The sequence below is a fragment of the Peromyscus leucopus genome, chromosome 10 (assembly GCF_004664715.2).
Source record: "Peromyscus leucopus breed LL Stock chromosome 10, UCI_PerLeu_2.1, whole genome shotgun sequence".
Taxonomy (NCBI): Eukaryota; Metazoa; Chordata; class Mammalia; order Rodentia; family Cricetidae; genus Peromyscus; species Peromyscus leucopus.
This window is the reverse complement of record NC_051071.1, coordinates 53,515,702-53,531,205: the sequence shown is the minus strand read 5'-3', so window position 1 is coordinate 53,531,205 and position 15,504 is coordinate 53,515,702. Positions and strand designations below refer to the sequence as shown.

General features: G+C 45.6%; 2 protein-coding genes across 16 annotated transcripts in view; one reads left to right on the top strand and one right to left on the bottom strand.

Annotated features, from left to right (window-relative positions):
- Positions 1–11,108, top strand: part of Apbb2 (amyloid beta precursor protein binding family B member 2) — a 350,172-nt gene extending 339,064 nt beyond the window's left edge. For all 11 annotated transcript variants that reach the window (XM_037209064.1, XM_037209063.1, XM_028882253.2 and 8 more), the window contains 3 exons: positions 1,082–1,197; positions 2,434–2,613; positions 7,568–11,108. In XM_037209064.1, the coding sequence (XP_037064959.1) occupies positions 1,082–1,197; positions 2,434–2,613; positions 7,568–7,735 (464 nt within the window). In that variant the 3' untranslated portion in view covers positions 7,736–11,108. The remainder of the gene's footprint in view (positions 1–1,081; positions 1,198–2,433; positions 2,614–7,567) is intronic.
- Positions 11,109–12,453: 1,345 nt separating this feature from the next.
- The window catches only part of Nsun7 (NOP2/Sun RNA methyltransferase family member 7), a 46,085-nt gene continuing 43,034 nt past the window's right edge, over positions 12,454–15,504 (bottom strand). For 3 of the 5 annotated variants that reach the window (XM_037209066.1, XM_028882258.2, XM_037209068.1), the window contains exon 12: positions 13,701–15,372. In XM_037209066.1, the coding sequence (XP_037064961.1) occupies positions 14,734–15,372 (639 nt within the window). In that variant the 3' untranslated portion in view covers positions 13,701–14,733. Of the gene's footprint in view, positions 12,639–13,700; positions 15,373–15,504 lie in introns of those variants that run through there. The other 2 variants (XM_037209067.1, XM_037209069.1) reach the window with 2 other exon arrangements.

The window sequence follows — 15,504 nt, the reverse complement described above, 5'->3', positions numbered from 1 at the left end:
CTATCTTTACACTATGACCCACAAGTGGTATCTCCAGTGTTCGGGTCCTCCCCCAATGCCAGGAACTGAGAGGCTCCCCTTGCCCAAGCTCACAGAGAGGCGGGGAGCTGTAGCTTCTCCCTGACTGGAAGAGGCTGTGGAGAAATCAGAGCCCTGGGCTCTGCTGGGGATAAAAGTCAAATGCTCCGTGGGTAGCAGTTGGGCAGTTCCGCAGAAGGTTAAAGATCGGAACCATTGTTTGGCCCAGAAGTTCTGTCCCTGTGCACACACCCGAGAGAAGCAGAGGCACTGTCCCCCCAAAACTACGAAACATTCATAGTAGCATTTGTTCGTGACAGTTTTAAAAAGTAAAGACTCCCACTGCCCATCGCCAGACTAAATGGATAAATAAAATACTTTCAGGTAATGGAATTTTATCCGGCAAGAAAGAAAAGTACTAAAACATGCCACAGCATGTGTGACCCTTGAAACATTGAGACAAATGAAAGACATCACCTCTCCCCTCAAAAAATCTCCTCCGTGTGGGATTCTTAACATGAATGCTAATAATAGGCAAGTCCCTACAACTAGACAGCCAGTAAGGAGTTGATTTGGGGCTAGGCTGTAAGGAACATAGAGAGTGACCCCTAAGAATCAACTCTGGCTGACTAAATGTCAAGTGTGATGAAGGAGGGGTTGGCACTCTGGTAGAAACTGGTTTCTGTGGGGTCTCCTTCCCCAGGATCTCAAAGGCAACACCCTTGAAGTGGGGGGATCTTTGGAGCAGATTTGAGGTTGGAGTGTCATAGTTCATAGACAGGACATGACGGACACACACACACACACACACACACACACACACACACACACCACACGTATGCATGCACACAGGTACGCACACACGCACATACACTGGATCCCTGGAGGTGCTCATGACTCTGTCTTAGAAAAACTGGCTTTTTTTCTCCTGAGCAAACTTGAGGATAAAGCGATAAGGTGCCCCGACTCCGGGAACCTGCAATGGTCAACCTGGGTATGGCTGTTCCTGAGTGCCTGGGCCTGCATTAGAGAGTGAATTTTTAATTGTCCTATCTATCCATAGGCATGGACACCCTGAACAGTGCCATAGAAAATCTTATGACCTCATCCAGCAAGGAGGATTGGCCTTCGGTGAACATGAACGTGGCGGATGCCACTGTGACCGTCATCAGTGAGAAGGTGAGGAGTTGGGGTTGGCTTGCCTGGGCTAACAGGGAGGTTTTGAATGCAGTGGTCTTTCAGAAGACCTGGAAATGGAGTCAAGGCTTGACCTCCTGGAAGCTGTACTGACTTGTGATTTAAGTGGCCTCCGTTTATAGTCGATTGGGGGCTTTGTCTGAGTTTAATTGTGCCTTCCTCAGGACCTGGAAACTTCTCTCCTGATGCCCTGATTCTGCCTTCCTCCCTTGCTCGAGAGATTAAAATTGTTTGAGGTGATCATGTGGCACTAGGCGTAGCTTACTGTGGATTTTGGTTTTGTTATTGGGGCTCTGATGTAGACTGGGCCATGCTGTTCGATGGGTGCAAACGTTGCTTGTGTTAGGGAAGCCCAATGATCTATAACATCTAGAAGCCCAGGACCGGGCTCTAAAGCCAGGCTGTCAAGTCCAGCTCACTTTGCAAAGATGTGGGAAGCAGCATTGTCCCAGCTTCTGCCACCTGCAGGTCACCCCCGTCAGTGGGACGAATCCTCCCCAGCCTGCCTGCCTCTCTGCTCATGCTGGATTTCACTCACCCCTAAAGCATGCTGCCCTCGCCCACTGCAGTATTCTGGCCGGCACAGCTCTCTCCACATAGTGTGCACCCCCCTCCTCCCCACCCCCCGTATCGGGTAGTCTACCTGTGGGAGATGTGCCTCATTCCTGAATGCATATTTAACAAGCCAGGATATTCCGATTGGAAAGCTGGCATTCTAGCTGTGTTTACTAACTCACAAATTGCCTGTGGTTGCTGCTACGAAACGAATCCCACACTGCCTGGTGTGTGGAGAAGTACGAGGCAGGTGATTTGATCAGCGGATGTGGAGACTTAGGAATCTTTTTCTCCTGGACCCTCGAGGTTCACACACAGACAAAGAGGTCTTGAGCCACTGAGTGTCCTGCGCTGGGCAGTCTAGAGAAGTGTGTATGACGTTGTTCCTCCCAGTGAAGAGCGGATGTGGGCTGTGGTGGCCAGAGAATGGGACACACGTGCCTTTCTTAACATAATGTCATTCACCGTGAGATCGGATACCAGGAGGCACCCACGGCGGTGATGGCCTCTCTGTCCACTTGACCAAGGTTTGACTTTTTAGTAAGATTTGCATCCTACTTGGCTCTGGAAGCTGGACTCCCTGGGGTATTTAAGGTGTGAAGTCTTTGCTGATGGCTGTCTGGCATCCCGGAGAGCACAGGCATTGAACGATGTCTCTTGCAGAACGAAGAGGAAGTCTTGGTGGAGTGCCGAGTGCGGTTTCTGTCCTTCATGGGCGTCGGGAAGGATGTGCATACATTCGCCTTCATCATGGACACTGGGAACCAACGCTTTGAGTGCCACGTGTTTTGGTGTGAGCCGAACGCTGCCAATGTGTCAGAAGCCGTCCAGGCTGCCTGCATGGTGAGTGAGAGCCCTGGCGCTCATCTCTCCCTATTCTGCTTGTTCTAGATGCTGTAGACTAGAGTGTAAATCCTTTTTAAATGGGTAGAGTCTGACTCCTAAAGCCCTGTACTGTAGAGCACTCTCATTTGGGTGGCCAGAATCCATTATGACCGGCAGAGCACATCTCAGGAGGCGGGGCTCTGTAGAGAATTGGTAAGACTTAAGGATCATCTATTCTGGACTCCAAATTAATAATTTCAGTATGTGATCAAGAAATGCTAGTTGTGCCAGGCGGTGGTGGCGCACGCCTTTAATCCCAGCACTCGGGAGGCAGAGCCAGGAGGATCTCTGTGAGTTCGAGGCCAGCCTGGGCTACCAAGTGAGTTCCAGGAAAGGCGCAAAGCTACACAGAGAAACTCTGTCTCGAAAAACCAAAAAAAAAAAAATGCTAGTTGTGTGTGAGTTATCAAAGTCTGCCTTCAACTTGGTATTTTAAAAAAAAAATGTAACAAGTGATTCTTTTGCCCATGGTTGTTTTCAGCACATTGTTATTATCTATTTTATTTATTATTTATCTCTTAATCCTCACAACAACCCCAACCAGTAGTTGATTTTGTTTTATTTATGAGATAAGAGACCAGAGGCACACACCTTTGATTCCAGCAGAGGCAGGGAGATCTCTGTGAGTTCAAGGCCAACCTGGTCTACAGAGTGAATTCCAGGACAGCCAGGACTGTTACAAAGAGAAACCCTATCTCAAAAAATTAGGAGAAAGAGAGTGAGGTGGGGAGGGGAGGGAGGGAGAGAGAGATCAGTAAATAACAAACTAGGGTCAGCCCCATGCTTCTGGGTCATAAGGGCCAGGGCACTTCACATCGTGTCTAATTTGAGACAGAAACATCTCTTCGTTGAGCTTATGTGCACACACTGGAAAAGCTTCTGTTCAGAGCAAAGGAACTGTAAAGGTAGGTACCAGAGCCTGAGGTCCAGGGCACAGTCTAGTGATAGTAGTTTGAGTCCCGGGAACTGCTGGAAGAAACAGGACCCCGGTCAGGGAAGACTGGAGAAGTCTGACTCTCTCCAGCAAAGATTACCAAGTAGGCACTGGTCATCTCTAGCTTCTGGAGCTTTTTGGGTTTGGTTTTGGTGTTTTGAGGTAAGGTCTCACAGTAGCCAAGGCTAGCCCGGAACTCCTGGTGTAGCCTGGACTGGCTTCAAACTCTCAGCATCGGATGCCTCAGCCTTCCAAGCAGTGGGACTATGAGCGTGTACCTCCACTTCCAGCTCATACTTGGGTTTTGAAATAGTATGCCATTCAAAAGGAATACAGTCCGTCTTTCTGGAGATCTTTCCTCGTGAGGACAGGTTTAAAGTATAGCTTGAGGTGTAGCGATTGACCCCCGGGGCTCATCAGCTAGTGTAGACAAGAAAGACAAGGGGGGTCCTCAGCAGGAGGCAGTCAGAAGGGGGCTAATGAGGTGGTGATCTCTGAGTGATGAGATGGAGCACTTCCTTAAGTGGGCATGGAGGACTCCCCTCTGCTGTGTCCATGAGCTGCACAGACCCCAGAGAGCCCCAGGTATGATCCCGTGAGTCAGGGAGCTCAGGTGTCATGGGAGAGACACAAAATACAAAGTCCCACGGTGTGTGGAGAGAGCTCTGATGGAGCGAGACTGCATGAAATTGAGAAGGAGTTGGACAGAGAAGGACTCTGAAGGTGGGGGCCAAGAAAGTCTGTCGAGGGGTCGTCTAAGGGACAACCGTGGCTGGTCGGTGAGCTTTGTTAGTCTACGATGGAGGCGATCTGCCCACTTCCGTGTGCTAAAGACTCCGCGCCTATCGCGTGCCACGTAATGACATTTGTGTGAATGACGGGCCACACAGAAGACAGGGGTTTCATGAAAGTGCAGTAGCGTTGGAAATTACCTGTTGCCTGCGGCACATTTGTGGGTTGGTTGGTTGGTTTGTTTTGAAGTTTTTGCAGTTTCCAGTCCTCTGTGTAAAAGTTTGCAGCACCCCGCAGATCCTTCCCCGCAGACTCTTCCCCCTCTTGCCTTTGCCCTTCGCCCGCCCCGCCCGCCCACTCATCACCAGCTCCTTTGGCTGTTTTCTTGGCATCTTTTTCTTCTCCTACAGGCCATGTCTTGCGAGGCTGCCGGGCCTCATTTTTCTTTGCACGGTCCCAGGCATCATAAATCACACCAAAGCCTGTTGTTGCGTCGTCCCCAAAATGAGTTCTGAATCCGGACACAAAAAATGACCTCTGGTGTGGTTTCGTACATTTTGTTCATTCCGGAGGCTTTTCCTAAATTTCTGCCTCAGGTATTGTTGCCTTCCCAGGGTGAAGGACATTGATAACTATTTAGGACAACGGAATAGGAAAAGAACAAATTGGTTATGGATACCTGCTGAGGCCAGTGAAATGGTCAGGAGGTAAAGACACTTGCCACCAAACCTGGATTTTGAGCCCTGGAGCCCATATGAGAAAAGACCAACTCCTACAGGTTGTCCTTTGGTTTCCACATGTGTCCTGTAGCACACGGTACACGTACGTACACACACACACACACACACACACACACACACACACACACACACATGCACTTTTTTTTTTTTAATCTTTCAGACACTGTTGACTGGGGAGGGAGGAAGAGAGAGACCTGGGATCCACGCTCCATCTGGTTCCCACTCACTGGTCCTCAGTGGGATGGGTGTTTTCTCAAGTGCTGCGTATCCAGGATCCGAAGGCTCACAAGCCTGGACGTCAAGGAGAGGAGCAGGGGGTGAAGGATGAGGTGACCCTGGGATCCAGGTGTAGAGCCTCTAGAGGGAGGAAGGGGCTGTGGGAGATAAACAAGTGTGATTTCAGTCCAGAAAAAAAAAAAAAAAAACTAGATATTTTGCAAAATTGAAATGGAGCCTAACAGATGGTTTGGGTCTAAAATGAATGGCTTTCATTCTTAATTATACATTTTAAATGCTAATGACAGCTAGCTAATTAGTTTTATCAGTGGCTACAATTTTGTTTTTCCAGATTCCCAGAGTCATTTTTTTCCACTTGAAAACACTCTTTTTTTTTTTTTTTTTAATAAAATTTTTATTGATGCAACCAGCTGGATTAGCTCAGGCAGTGTGGTAGAGGCATGTGGGTACAATCCAAGCTCCCCACCACACTCTGAATCCGGCTCTCCCCAATGCAGCGGTACCCTGCCTCCTTCAATCCAGGTCCTTCTCCATCGGAGATATGGTAGTGACGCATCCTTTTGAGGCCCGTTTTGCAGCTGTGTTGTATAGGCCTATGTGAAAACACGTGAGTGAAATTTAAAATAGGTCAGAGGGGATTCTTTATTTGTGAATTTCATCAGTTATGCACAGTTTTGATTCACGATATACATACAAGCTACTATTTGAAATTTCAAGTCCAGAGTTGAATGCAGCCCCATGTGCCTGCTGATAAATTGATGCTTTAGGGGTGTGTAATTGGTGACGCAGACCTAGCAAGATGTTCTCCACAGAGCAGACATATGGTAAGCCATCCTTTTGTATGTATTGAGTCGAAGGGACCAGTTTTCTGGCCTGTAGGATATGAGAGAACATTCTAAACACACCCTGTCCCATCTTTTGGTGGGTGTTTCCATGTGTTTGAGGGAGAATCGGCTGTAACTATGCTGAGGAGTCTGTGGACATTTAACTTGACTTTTGGAGATCAGAATGATAAGCCTTATCTTCCCATGTAACATTGAAGAATTACTTAGCTTCCTACTAGGACAAAAGCAAGTGGGCTGTGTTGATGTGTTTCTCCCTTTAAAAAGTTTTTATTGCCAGGTGGTGGTGGTGCACGCCTTTAATCCCAGCACTTGGGAGGCAGAAGCAGGTGGATCTCTGTGAGTTGGAGGCCAGCCTGGTCTACAAAGCCCAGGACAGCCAGGGTTGTTCCACAGAGAAACTTTGTCTTGGGGGGAAAAAGAAGTTATGAGTGTATGTGTGTAAATGGTGTGCCTGGGAAAGGGGTGCTCGTGCCCAGGGGCCACATGTAGACATCAGGTGACAACATTGGAGAGTTCGTTCTTTCTTACTGTGGTTTCTGGCATCAAACAGCAGGCTTGTGTTGTTATATTTCTGAAGGATACCTATGCCCATGCTGCCAATGCTAAGGGCAGGGTGTTGTTTTTTGTTTGTTTGTTTTTGTTTTGTTTTGTTTTTAATCTCTTGGGGTTTATACTTGAACATAGAAGAGAGACTGAAATCTCAGTACGACATTTTCTGTTCAAGTAGGAAACAGGGACAGGAACAAATCAAGACCATTTTAGAGTCAAAGACACCGAGGGTTGGAGAAATATAAAAACGGGGTTCCTAGAGCTCACAGCGATAGAGCCTGGGTGCCGGCTGTGTCCTCCCTATCATGCCGCGTCTCGAGCACTTACCTGGATGCCCGTGTCTGATGGAAAACTTGGTTAACGCTCTCTGGGTGCTGACCCTCTCCGCTTGCTTAGCTGTTGGCTGGGAGCAGTGGATGGAAAGGAAAGGGTGGGGACCGCCGCAGCGGTGGGAGTTGAGAACATCCCACATCCAGAATGAAATGAATCTGGACTGCAGATGTGCTCAGTGATAGAGCACTTGCCTTGCATACACAAGGACCCGAATCAATCTTCCCTACCCCACGATAGTAATGGTGCTAGTATGGGGGCGGGTAGTGGCGGTGGTTGTCATGGTGATGAAAAGTAGTAGCAGTAGTGATGGTAATAGTATTGCTGCTGCTGCTGCTAATAGTATTATTGGTGGTGGTGGTGGTGGTGGTGGTGGTGGTGGTGGTGGTGGTGGTGGTGGTGGTGGTGGTGAGCTCCTAAATTTATATCTATAGAAGCCAGGCCATTAACCTTTGAGAGTCCGCGTATTGGTAGTGAATCACAAGCACAGTGACCGAGAGGAAATGATATTACCTAAAATGCTGCTTGCTTTTTTTCTGTTCCAGTTGCGATACCAGAAATGCTTGGTAGCCAGGCCACCTTCCCAGAAAGTTCGACCCCCGCCCCCGCCCGCGGACTCCATGACTAGAAGAGTCACAACTAATGTAAAACGAGGGGTCTTGTCTCTCATTGACACTTTGAAACAGAAACGCCCCGTCACAGAAGCACCCTAGCAGCTCGGGGCTCGAAGGATTCTGTCACTTTTACCTGAAAAACATCAAACAGCTCCACTAAAGAAGCTGACGGCTGGCCTTCCATTCAGTTGCTGATGCTTTGTCTCCAGAGAATTTTATCCTTAAGCAAACAGTGTTCAACAAGCATGTGATCTCGTCCTGCCGCCATCATGTGATATGAAAAGAAGCATGAGTTTTTGTTTTGTTTTGTTTTGTTTTTCTGTTAAGTTACATCATGAGGAGTGGGAGGTCTTTTTCTTATTGTAAATATTGTGAACAGGACTTCACACACACTCAGAAGGATGGGGCCACACCCTTCCGAGAGAACGAACGCTGCGCGCTTGGAGTGAACAATGCCCAAGTTCATTTCTCTGTCCTCTGGATTGGAACTGCCACAAGCAACGTTGGGGTCCCTCGGCACTGTGCCCTGTTTTCGGCTTTTCACACAGTCAGACCCTGAGTTACAGATACCATTGAATTGCTCTCAAAAATAAGGTGACACATTTGGGTTTCAGTTTTTCATAAAAGTGAACCTGTCAGTTGACAGATATTGGCTGTTGGCATCAATCCAGACATCACCCAGCCATTTTCCTCAGCGAGCTTTCTCATGCATGGACACGGTTTCATGTCTCCAGCTGTTTGGGGTGCTGGGCAAAGGAAAACTTTAAAATTGATAGAAAACTAAATTTGAGGAGTTAAAATCAAGCAAAAAAAAAAATAGCCTTTCTTTTCAGATGGTTTTCAAACTGGTTGCTTAAAAAAGAGAGAGAGATTAACAGTCATCGTGCATTTGGGATGGGACGTATTTCAAACTTCTGCCTTACATTGTACAATGCAGCTAGAGAATTCAAGTATACTATGGCCATTCTCTACCCACACCTGAAAATGAAATGTTCCTACACTTTCCATCCTTAGTTTGATAACGAGCTAATATGCACTTTAGAGTTGAGGAAATGTCATTTATATCTCTGTCTCACACACACACACACACACACACACTATGGTTTTAGATTTCCACTGTCTGACTCTTGTTCACATCCTGGAGGTAAATGTCCTCCTAGGATTTCCAATCTGCTACCACCTTTCTCTGTGCTTTTTGTCCAGAAAGCTGTCTACCCATCATATCTTGTCCATGGCAACAATTTAAGTTGTACTTTTCTTGAATTTATGTATTCAATGTTAGAAATTTGGTAAGACTTGACTAAGTATGTTTTAATATTTCTATTTTTCCATTTTACTTTCAAAAGATTTTTTTTCTTCTCTGAACAAAATATACACAGAAATAATGGATTGTTTGATAATGTCCCCCAGATATCATTTTCTTGCCTCTTTTTATGTAGCTAAGAAACCTAACTATAAAGATACACCAATTTAGACTCTTGTTGACATTATTTTAAAAAGAAGTTGCAAAGGCGATCAATCTTAATATTATTCTTGTTGACTTTTAGTGTCAAAATTAATATCATTATAAAAGTAATGCTTTATGTTTATACACTGCTTTGCAGCTGTTGGGAATGCTTTCACCAGTTTTATCACATTTGAGCCTTATGAGGTAGAAGAGGTACTGAACTCACTGAAGAAATCAAAATGCACAGTGTTTTGTATTAAGAGGCTAAGTGGCCGAGGGTCTCACCAAAGTTCCTGAGAGCCAGAATTAGGACCCACGTCTCCCAGCTTTGCCACAGTATGCCTCCTCCACACAGTCAGGAAGACCCTTCACAAATGCCTCCTCCACACAGTCAGGAAGACCCTTCACAAATGCCTCCTCCACACAGTCAGGAAGACCCTTCACAAATGCCTCCTCTACACAGTCAGGAAGACCCTTCACAAATGACTCTGGGTCCAGACAAAGAACAGGTATTGAAAATACTGTCAGGCAATTTCAGAATTCCCGTGTGTGTTAAGGAAAATGTCCAGTGGCATTTGTTGTTAAGACCATTGTCCTTTCTTAGTCCAGGACTGTGTTCCTCAAAAATGTTGTAGAGGACAAATGTCTGTCCTCGGCCTCCTGTTCCAAGCTGAGATTTTCTAGAAATTACATTACGTTGTGGTAATCACAAGAGTGTGATGAAGTGAGTGAGTATCTTCCACCCGTGGGTCCCTCAGAAAACCCGTAGAGTCAGATGCAGAGGACCTGGACTGTTTGCTGGCATCCGCACATTACTGTAAAAGTGATGTTACTTGAGAAAATGCATTAACACTTGGTGCCAACTTGCACACTAGCTGAAGTAACTGGTGCCTCCTGAGACCTGTCTGCGTTCAGAAAACCTTATTGTGCCCAGAGAAAAACTGTTCAGAATCCCGTTCTCATGGTCTCTCATTTTGAGCTCCACGGTGAAATGTTTTAATGCACTCCGCTTCAAAACTCTAAAGTCATCCATGTTTCTATAGGAAGACTCTACCCCAAACCCTGTTCGTTTTTTGAGACATACATTTGTTTGCTTTCAGGATCAAGAATACTGAGCTAGCTTTAAGTAGCAGACTGATTTCTATATGCAATTTTAGGATGCGGTAAGATGAATGGTAGCCTTTACCCCATGAAACACTCTTACTGCAGGTCTTTTGTTTCGAAAATAGCTTTGCGTACTAACTGCAGGTTGATTTTATAAAATTTGTTATGTTAAACAATATGTTCAGACAACTTTCTGCCATGGCCAAAAAGTATGTATGAAAGTATGTTTGCATTTGTCTGTGAAAGGATGCCAATGTTTTCCCTGAGATCTTAGTGATACTTCGGTTATCTATGCATTCTGTATATCTGTGATTCGGTGAACAGGCAGCCGCGGTCACTATATGCCTTGTGTGTCTTATCATTTTTTTAATTAACTTGTTAAATACAGCTTAAAATATTTTTATTTTATTTATTCTATTTTTACTGAAATATACTGCATTGTTGTGTTAATGTGTTCTCTTTCCCGGGTATAATGTCAGTGTACCCGGATCTAAGTAATCTCAGTGAACTACATCGCCTCAACGGTGGCTTTGTAATGATTTGTAGTCACATTTCTATTGGACTATGTAGAAGCAAGGGCAAAACGCTTAAAGTTCCTTTTATTTTTTAAAAGCAACTAGGTAGATGTGCTCTTCCCACCTTACCTGTGTTCCTTGGCATCATCAACGTGGTAGCCAACATGCCTATGGCTAAGGACTTTCCTTTGTAGACTAAGGCACTGTGTGGTGCTTCATTTTTATATCCTTCATAAAGCGTGTGATTTCATCAGAGAGATACACGTATCTCCATGTGCCCTTTGTTTCCACCTGGATTCAAGATCACCTACAGCTAATTAGAACCATTGTTTGGTTTGTCTGTCTGTCTTATTGCATGAAGGGACATTAGACCCATTTCCATTAAAACAAATTCTTGGTGATACAACTGTTGGCACTGATGCTTTTTTTTTAAAATCCACAGTAGGTGTTTAAGGAGGACACATAACAAACCACTCAAAACAGGGCCACGTGTAGTCCCAAAGCTTCCCTTCATGTATAGCACACTCACTTTATAAGCACTGCAACACAAGATTTCAAAAACCACGTGGAAAAATGCCTCCCTGACATTGGCACAATTTAATCAAACCAAAAGCTCTCTCTAGTTGGCTGGGTTTAACCTAACGTCTGATGTGTTTACAGCCAGTAAGAAAGCAATTGGCCTTGTTTCAGCATACTGGGGGTGTGGCTTTGTGGCTCAGTGGTAGAGCTTGCATAAGACGTGCCGTGCCTTGCAGGGCTCAGAGTTTAATCCCTGGAACCACAGGGTGGGGAAGGCTTGCACTTCGAGGCAAAGATCTTTGCTTGCAACATCTGTGAGAGCGTTGCCAGGCAGCCACATGGGCCACTTCCTCCTGGGAGGACATCTTGTTTTCTTTTTGATGCCTTTTGCTGTTGACCACGTCTACACATTGAAATGTAAGATGTTGTGAGAATAAATGTAGCTGCGTACAATGTTTGACTCACTTCCCTGACAAACGGCCACAGATGCAAGAAACAGACACAAATTTAGTGTCTCTACAGTCGTTCTTTTATTTTTGTATTATTCTTACTTCAAATTAAACTTTTTCAAAATCATTTTAGTAATGTAAGATTCTGCTTTCCTTAGTGTTTGCAATTCCCCGCTTGGCGAGAGTGAACTAGCTTCTTTAACTGAGTAATGGCTCTAACCTCACTTTTTGGTCAGTGAAGAGAGCTAGCTGGCCTTCTGAACACAGAAACCCAGCTAGTCATCAGTTGGAGTTTTTTTGTAAGCAATCTCTTAGAGTTAAGGTATGTCAGCACACTCAAGTCTGCCTTTCATTCCTAGAATGTGGAGTGGAGGTGGCAAATGCATTAAATCTAAGACGAACGGTGCTAACTGGAGAGTCCGTTGGATCTGCTTTAACTCCCTGACGCACAGAAGACAGATAATTAAAGGTTTTATTCATTTGTTGTGTCGTTTTGTCTTTGAGATCGATCTCACTATGTAACCCAGGCTGGCCTTGAACTCAAGGTGATCCTCCTGCCTCAGCCTCCCGAGTACCAGAATTCGAGAGGTGTGCCACCACACTCCACCTTCTTATGTTACTAAAGACAGGAACTCTCAGTGAACAGCGTTTCAGCCTGCTTCCAGGGGTTTTCCGCTGGTAAGAGTTTCAGGTAAAAATTCTGAATTTGTGTGGGCAAGGCTCTGGGTGAGATCAGTCCCCGGTACCACAAAGTAAGTAAATGAAATGAAAAAACATGAGTTGTTATGTCAGTATTTAAAAACAAGTCGTTTGACTATTTTTTTATTTTGCAACACTTTAAGAAGCTCAAGAAAGCAAAATGTAAATTAAAAGCCAGTGTGGTCAGGGATCTTCATTAGCGTTCTCTCATGTTGCTTTTACACCGTTTTCCTTCTTACTTTACCAGTAAATAATTGATGCTGTCTTCCCTAGAAGATTGCCAAAGAAGAGCATACAAGCTTAATAGATGATGATTCCATTCAGAACCTCCATGAATGTGCAAAGAGAAAACTAATTTTGTGCCAAGGTGCCTGTTAGAGACACTGAAGTGGCCCCAAGTGGTGGCATGAATCACGTGCTGCTAGAGACAAGAAGATATCTTGAGCCTCTGTAAGGCCAAGAGTTAACCCAGAAAATACACTTGAAAATCAAAATCTCAAACCGGGTGGAATGGTTTGCAGCCTGAGCTCCCGTTACCGGGATGCAATAGCAGCCCCTCTGAATGGTTAGGCTGCACCTCAAAACACATAATTTGAAGAGAGATGTATTTTATATGTCCGTAAACTAAGCAATGGAAGCAGTGTGGGGGGTGTTTTGTAAGTCTGGGGATGGAAAACGACACCCGGTACATGCTAAACAAGGGCTGTACCACTGAGCCACATCCCAGCCCAGACAGGATCTTACTGTGTAGCTCTGGCCAGACCGAAACTGGGAAGGAACCTGTTTCCTATGTTCTGTGCATTTTTTTTTTAAAGATTTATTTATTTACTATGTATACAATGTTCTGCCTGCGTGTATGCCTGCAGGCCAGAAGAGGGCACCAGATCTCATTATTGATGGTTGTGAGCCACCATGTGGTTGCTGGGAATTGAACTCAGGACCTCTGGAAGAACAGCCAGTGATCTTAACCTCTGAGCCATCTCTCATCCCACGTTCTGTGCATTTTAAGAGTCATAACTAAGATGGTTTCTTTGGAATAGAAATATAAACCTCTTGAAGTATAAGCTCATTTTCTTCACTCACAAATTTTAATGAAAAGTTCAGTCTCGGGCTGAAAGAAAACTGTCCTGGGAGAACTAAACCCACCAAGCCTTTGTCCTTCCCACTTCAGGTGAGCCAGGAAAGGCCAGCAGAGCTAAAAACAGACCCCGGTCTACAAAAGTGCCACCACCGAAACCGAGCGCTTAGCACTCACTCACGCCTGTCCACGGCTGAAGCCTGAAGAGAAAGCTTTGTGTTCAAACTCCGAATGTGTTGGAACTCTTTAAAAATAAGACTTTTAGTCATAACTTTATTTAGTGTCAAACAATTTCTGTTGCCATGATGAAAAAAATCAGACCCAGAAACGATAATCATGTCAATATTGGCAGGCAATTGTTAATATAGCTAAAAGTAATTGACATTTAATGTATTAACATAGTGCTACAATATATTTTAATTGTGCATCAGAAATGAGTTACCAAGGTTTGGTCACCATGTGCCATCGAAATGACCTGTACATTCGGCTCTGTCACTTGATCATTGCATAGAATCAGAAATCTGGGAGTTTTTTCAATGATCCATTGCGTGTGTTCAATAGTTAGGCCTCTTTCTCAGAACAAGAATAACTAGGTAGAAATTTGCTCACTGTCCTTTTTCCAACAATGTTTGACGTAAACAGAAGGGAGGGAATCTGGAAACTCTCCAGAACCCTCTTTTTTTGTGTGGACGTCTGGACTGCACACCTGGCACTAGACATTTCCTGTCCTCCTACTCAAAGCTCAATCCATTACAGAACCTCCTGGCAAGTACTGTTTCAGGAACAGTGGGATGCTAAAGGGAAAGGCTGGCCTCATTTGGGATTCAAGAGGCTTCAACTACACACAGTAACTGCCTGGCTAAGGAGTGGGTTCAGGTTCCTGGCTGGAGCTGGAGCGGGCAGGAGGGGACAGCAGTCTTTGTATCTGAGGACTTCTCCCAAGCCCCTCAAGGAAGTCTGCAGAGCAGCCTGCTGGGAGGTATCCTCGGCTCCCTTCAGGTAAGACAGCTGCTCAGCCCGCACTTCAGACTCCCCGGAGTGAGTGAGCCAAGTTCTACCAGCTGAGCCGGTCTGAAACTGGGCATCCTAAAACAGATTAGCACTGAGCTGATGAGACCTCCGTTCGCTCACTCGATCCCCTCCATTGGTAGTTCTCATCTGTCTTCATTCTCGGGAGGTAAAATTGCACTATAAGATACTAAGCTACTCAAAGCCCCAGTATCTTGTGTAAGGGTGTCTAAATGTAGAGAACTCCCAGCCACCCTGGAAGAAGGAGGGCCGCCCAGTCAAAGCCATGGTTTAGGGTGTTTAAGGAAGGAGGAGGGGGTGCTTTCCTTAGACTTCTCCCCTCTCCTGGGCGGGGAGGGTGGAACATAGCCCGGCATAGTAGCCTTTGCTCCAACCAAGCGATAGTAAAAATTGTTTGTTGGGATCTGAGCTCTGACCCCCTGGGGACTCGAGAATGGGAACATCACCGGCGGCAAGGCAATCTCCACGGATTTCAGAGGAATCACTCTGCCTTCTGGCCGAGTTCGTCTCAAGTTCGTCGGCCGTTCTTCTGGCCTGGGAGGACAGGTGGTCTTCATCAGTGTGGTCACTAAAGTATTGTTGGTGGCAGGCCTGCCGGCTTTTCTAACCTGGGAGGAAGTGCCCACTTGAGACACCGTTTTTGGTGGGAGAGGTGTTTTTACTGTTAATACCTCGCCTTGCAAAGTACTCAGTTTACCTTCTCGACTCAGGAACTCAGTGATTTTCATTTGGATGCCACTGTTATCATGAGCAGGAGCTTTGGGCAGTGTTGTTTTGGATTTCTTCCTCTTCTTCTCCCGTTTCAATGACTTCCCAACGTCAACCCCATCCAGTAGACCTTTGGCTGCAGCTCGGGCCAGAACATCCTTCACAGACACTGTCTCGGAGGGATCTCGCTGCAATGAAAGCAGTAGCTCTTAATGTGAGAGGCCACCATCGGTGTGCAAATCTTAAATAATTGTCGGTGATTTAGTGAAAATTAAAACATACTAAAGTAAATGGTTTTTAGGCCTTAGTCCCTAACATAA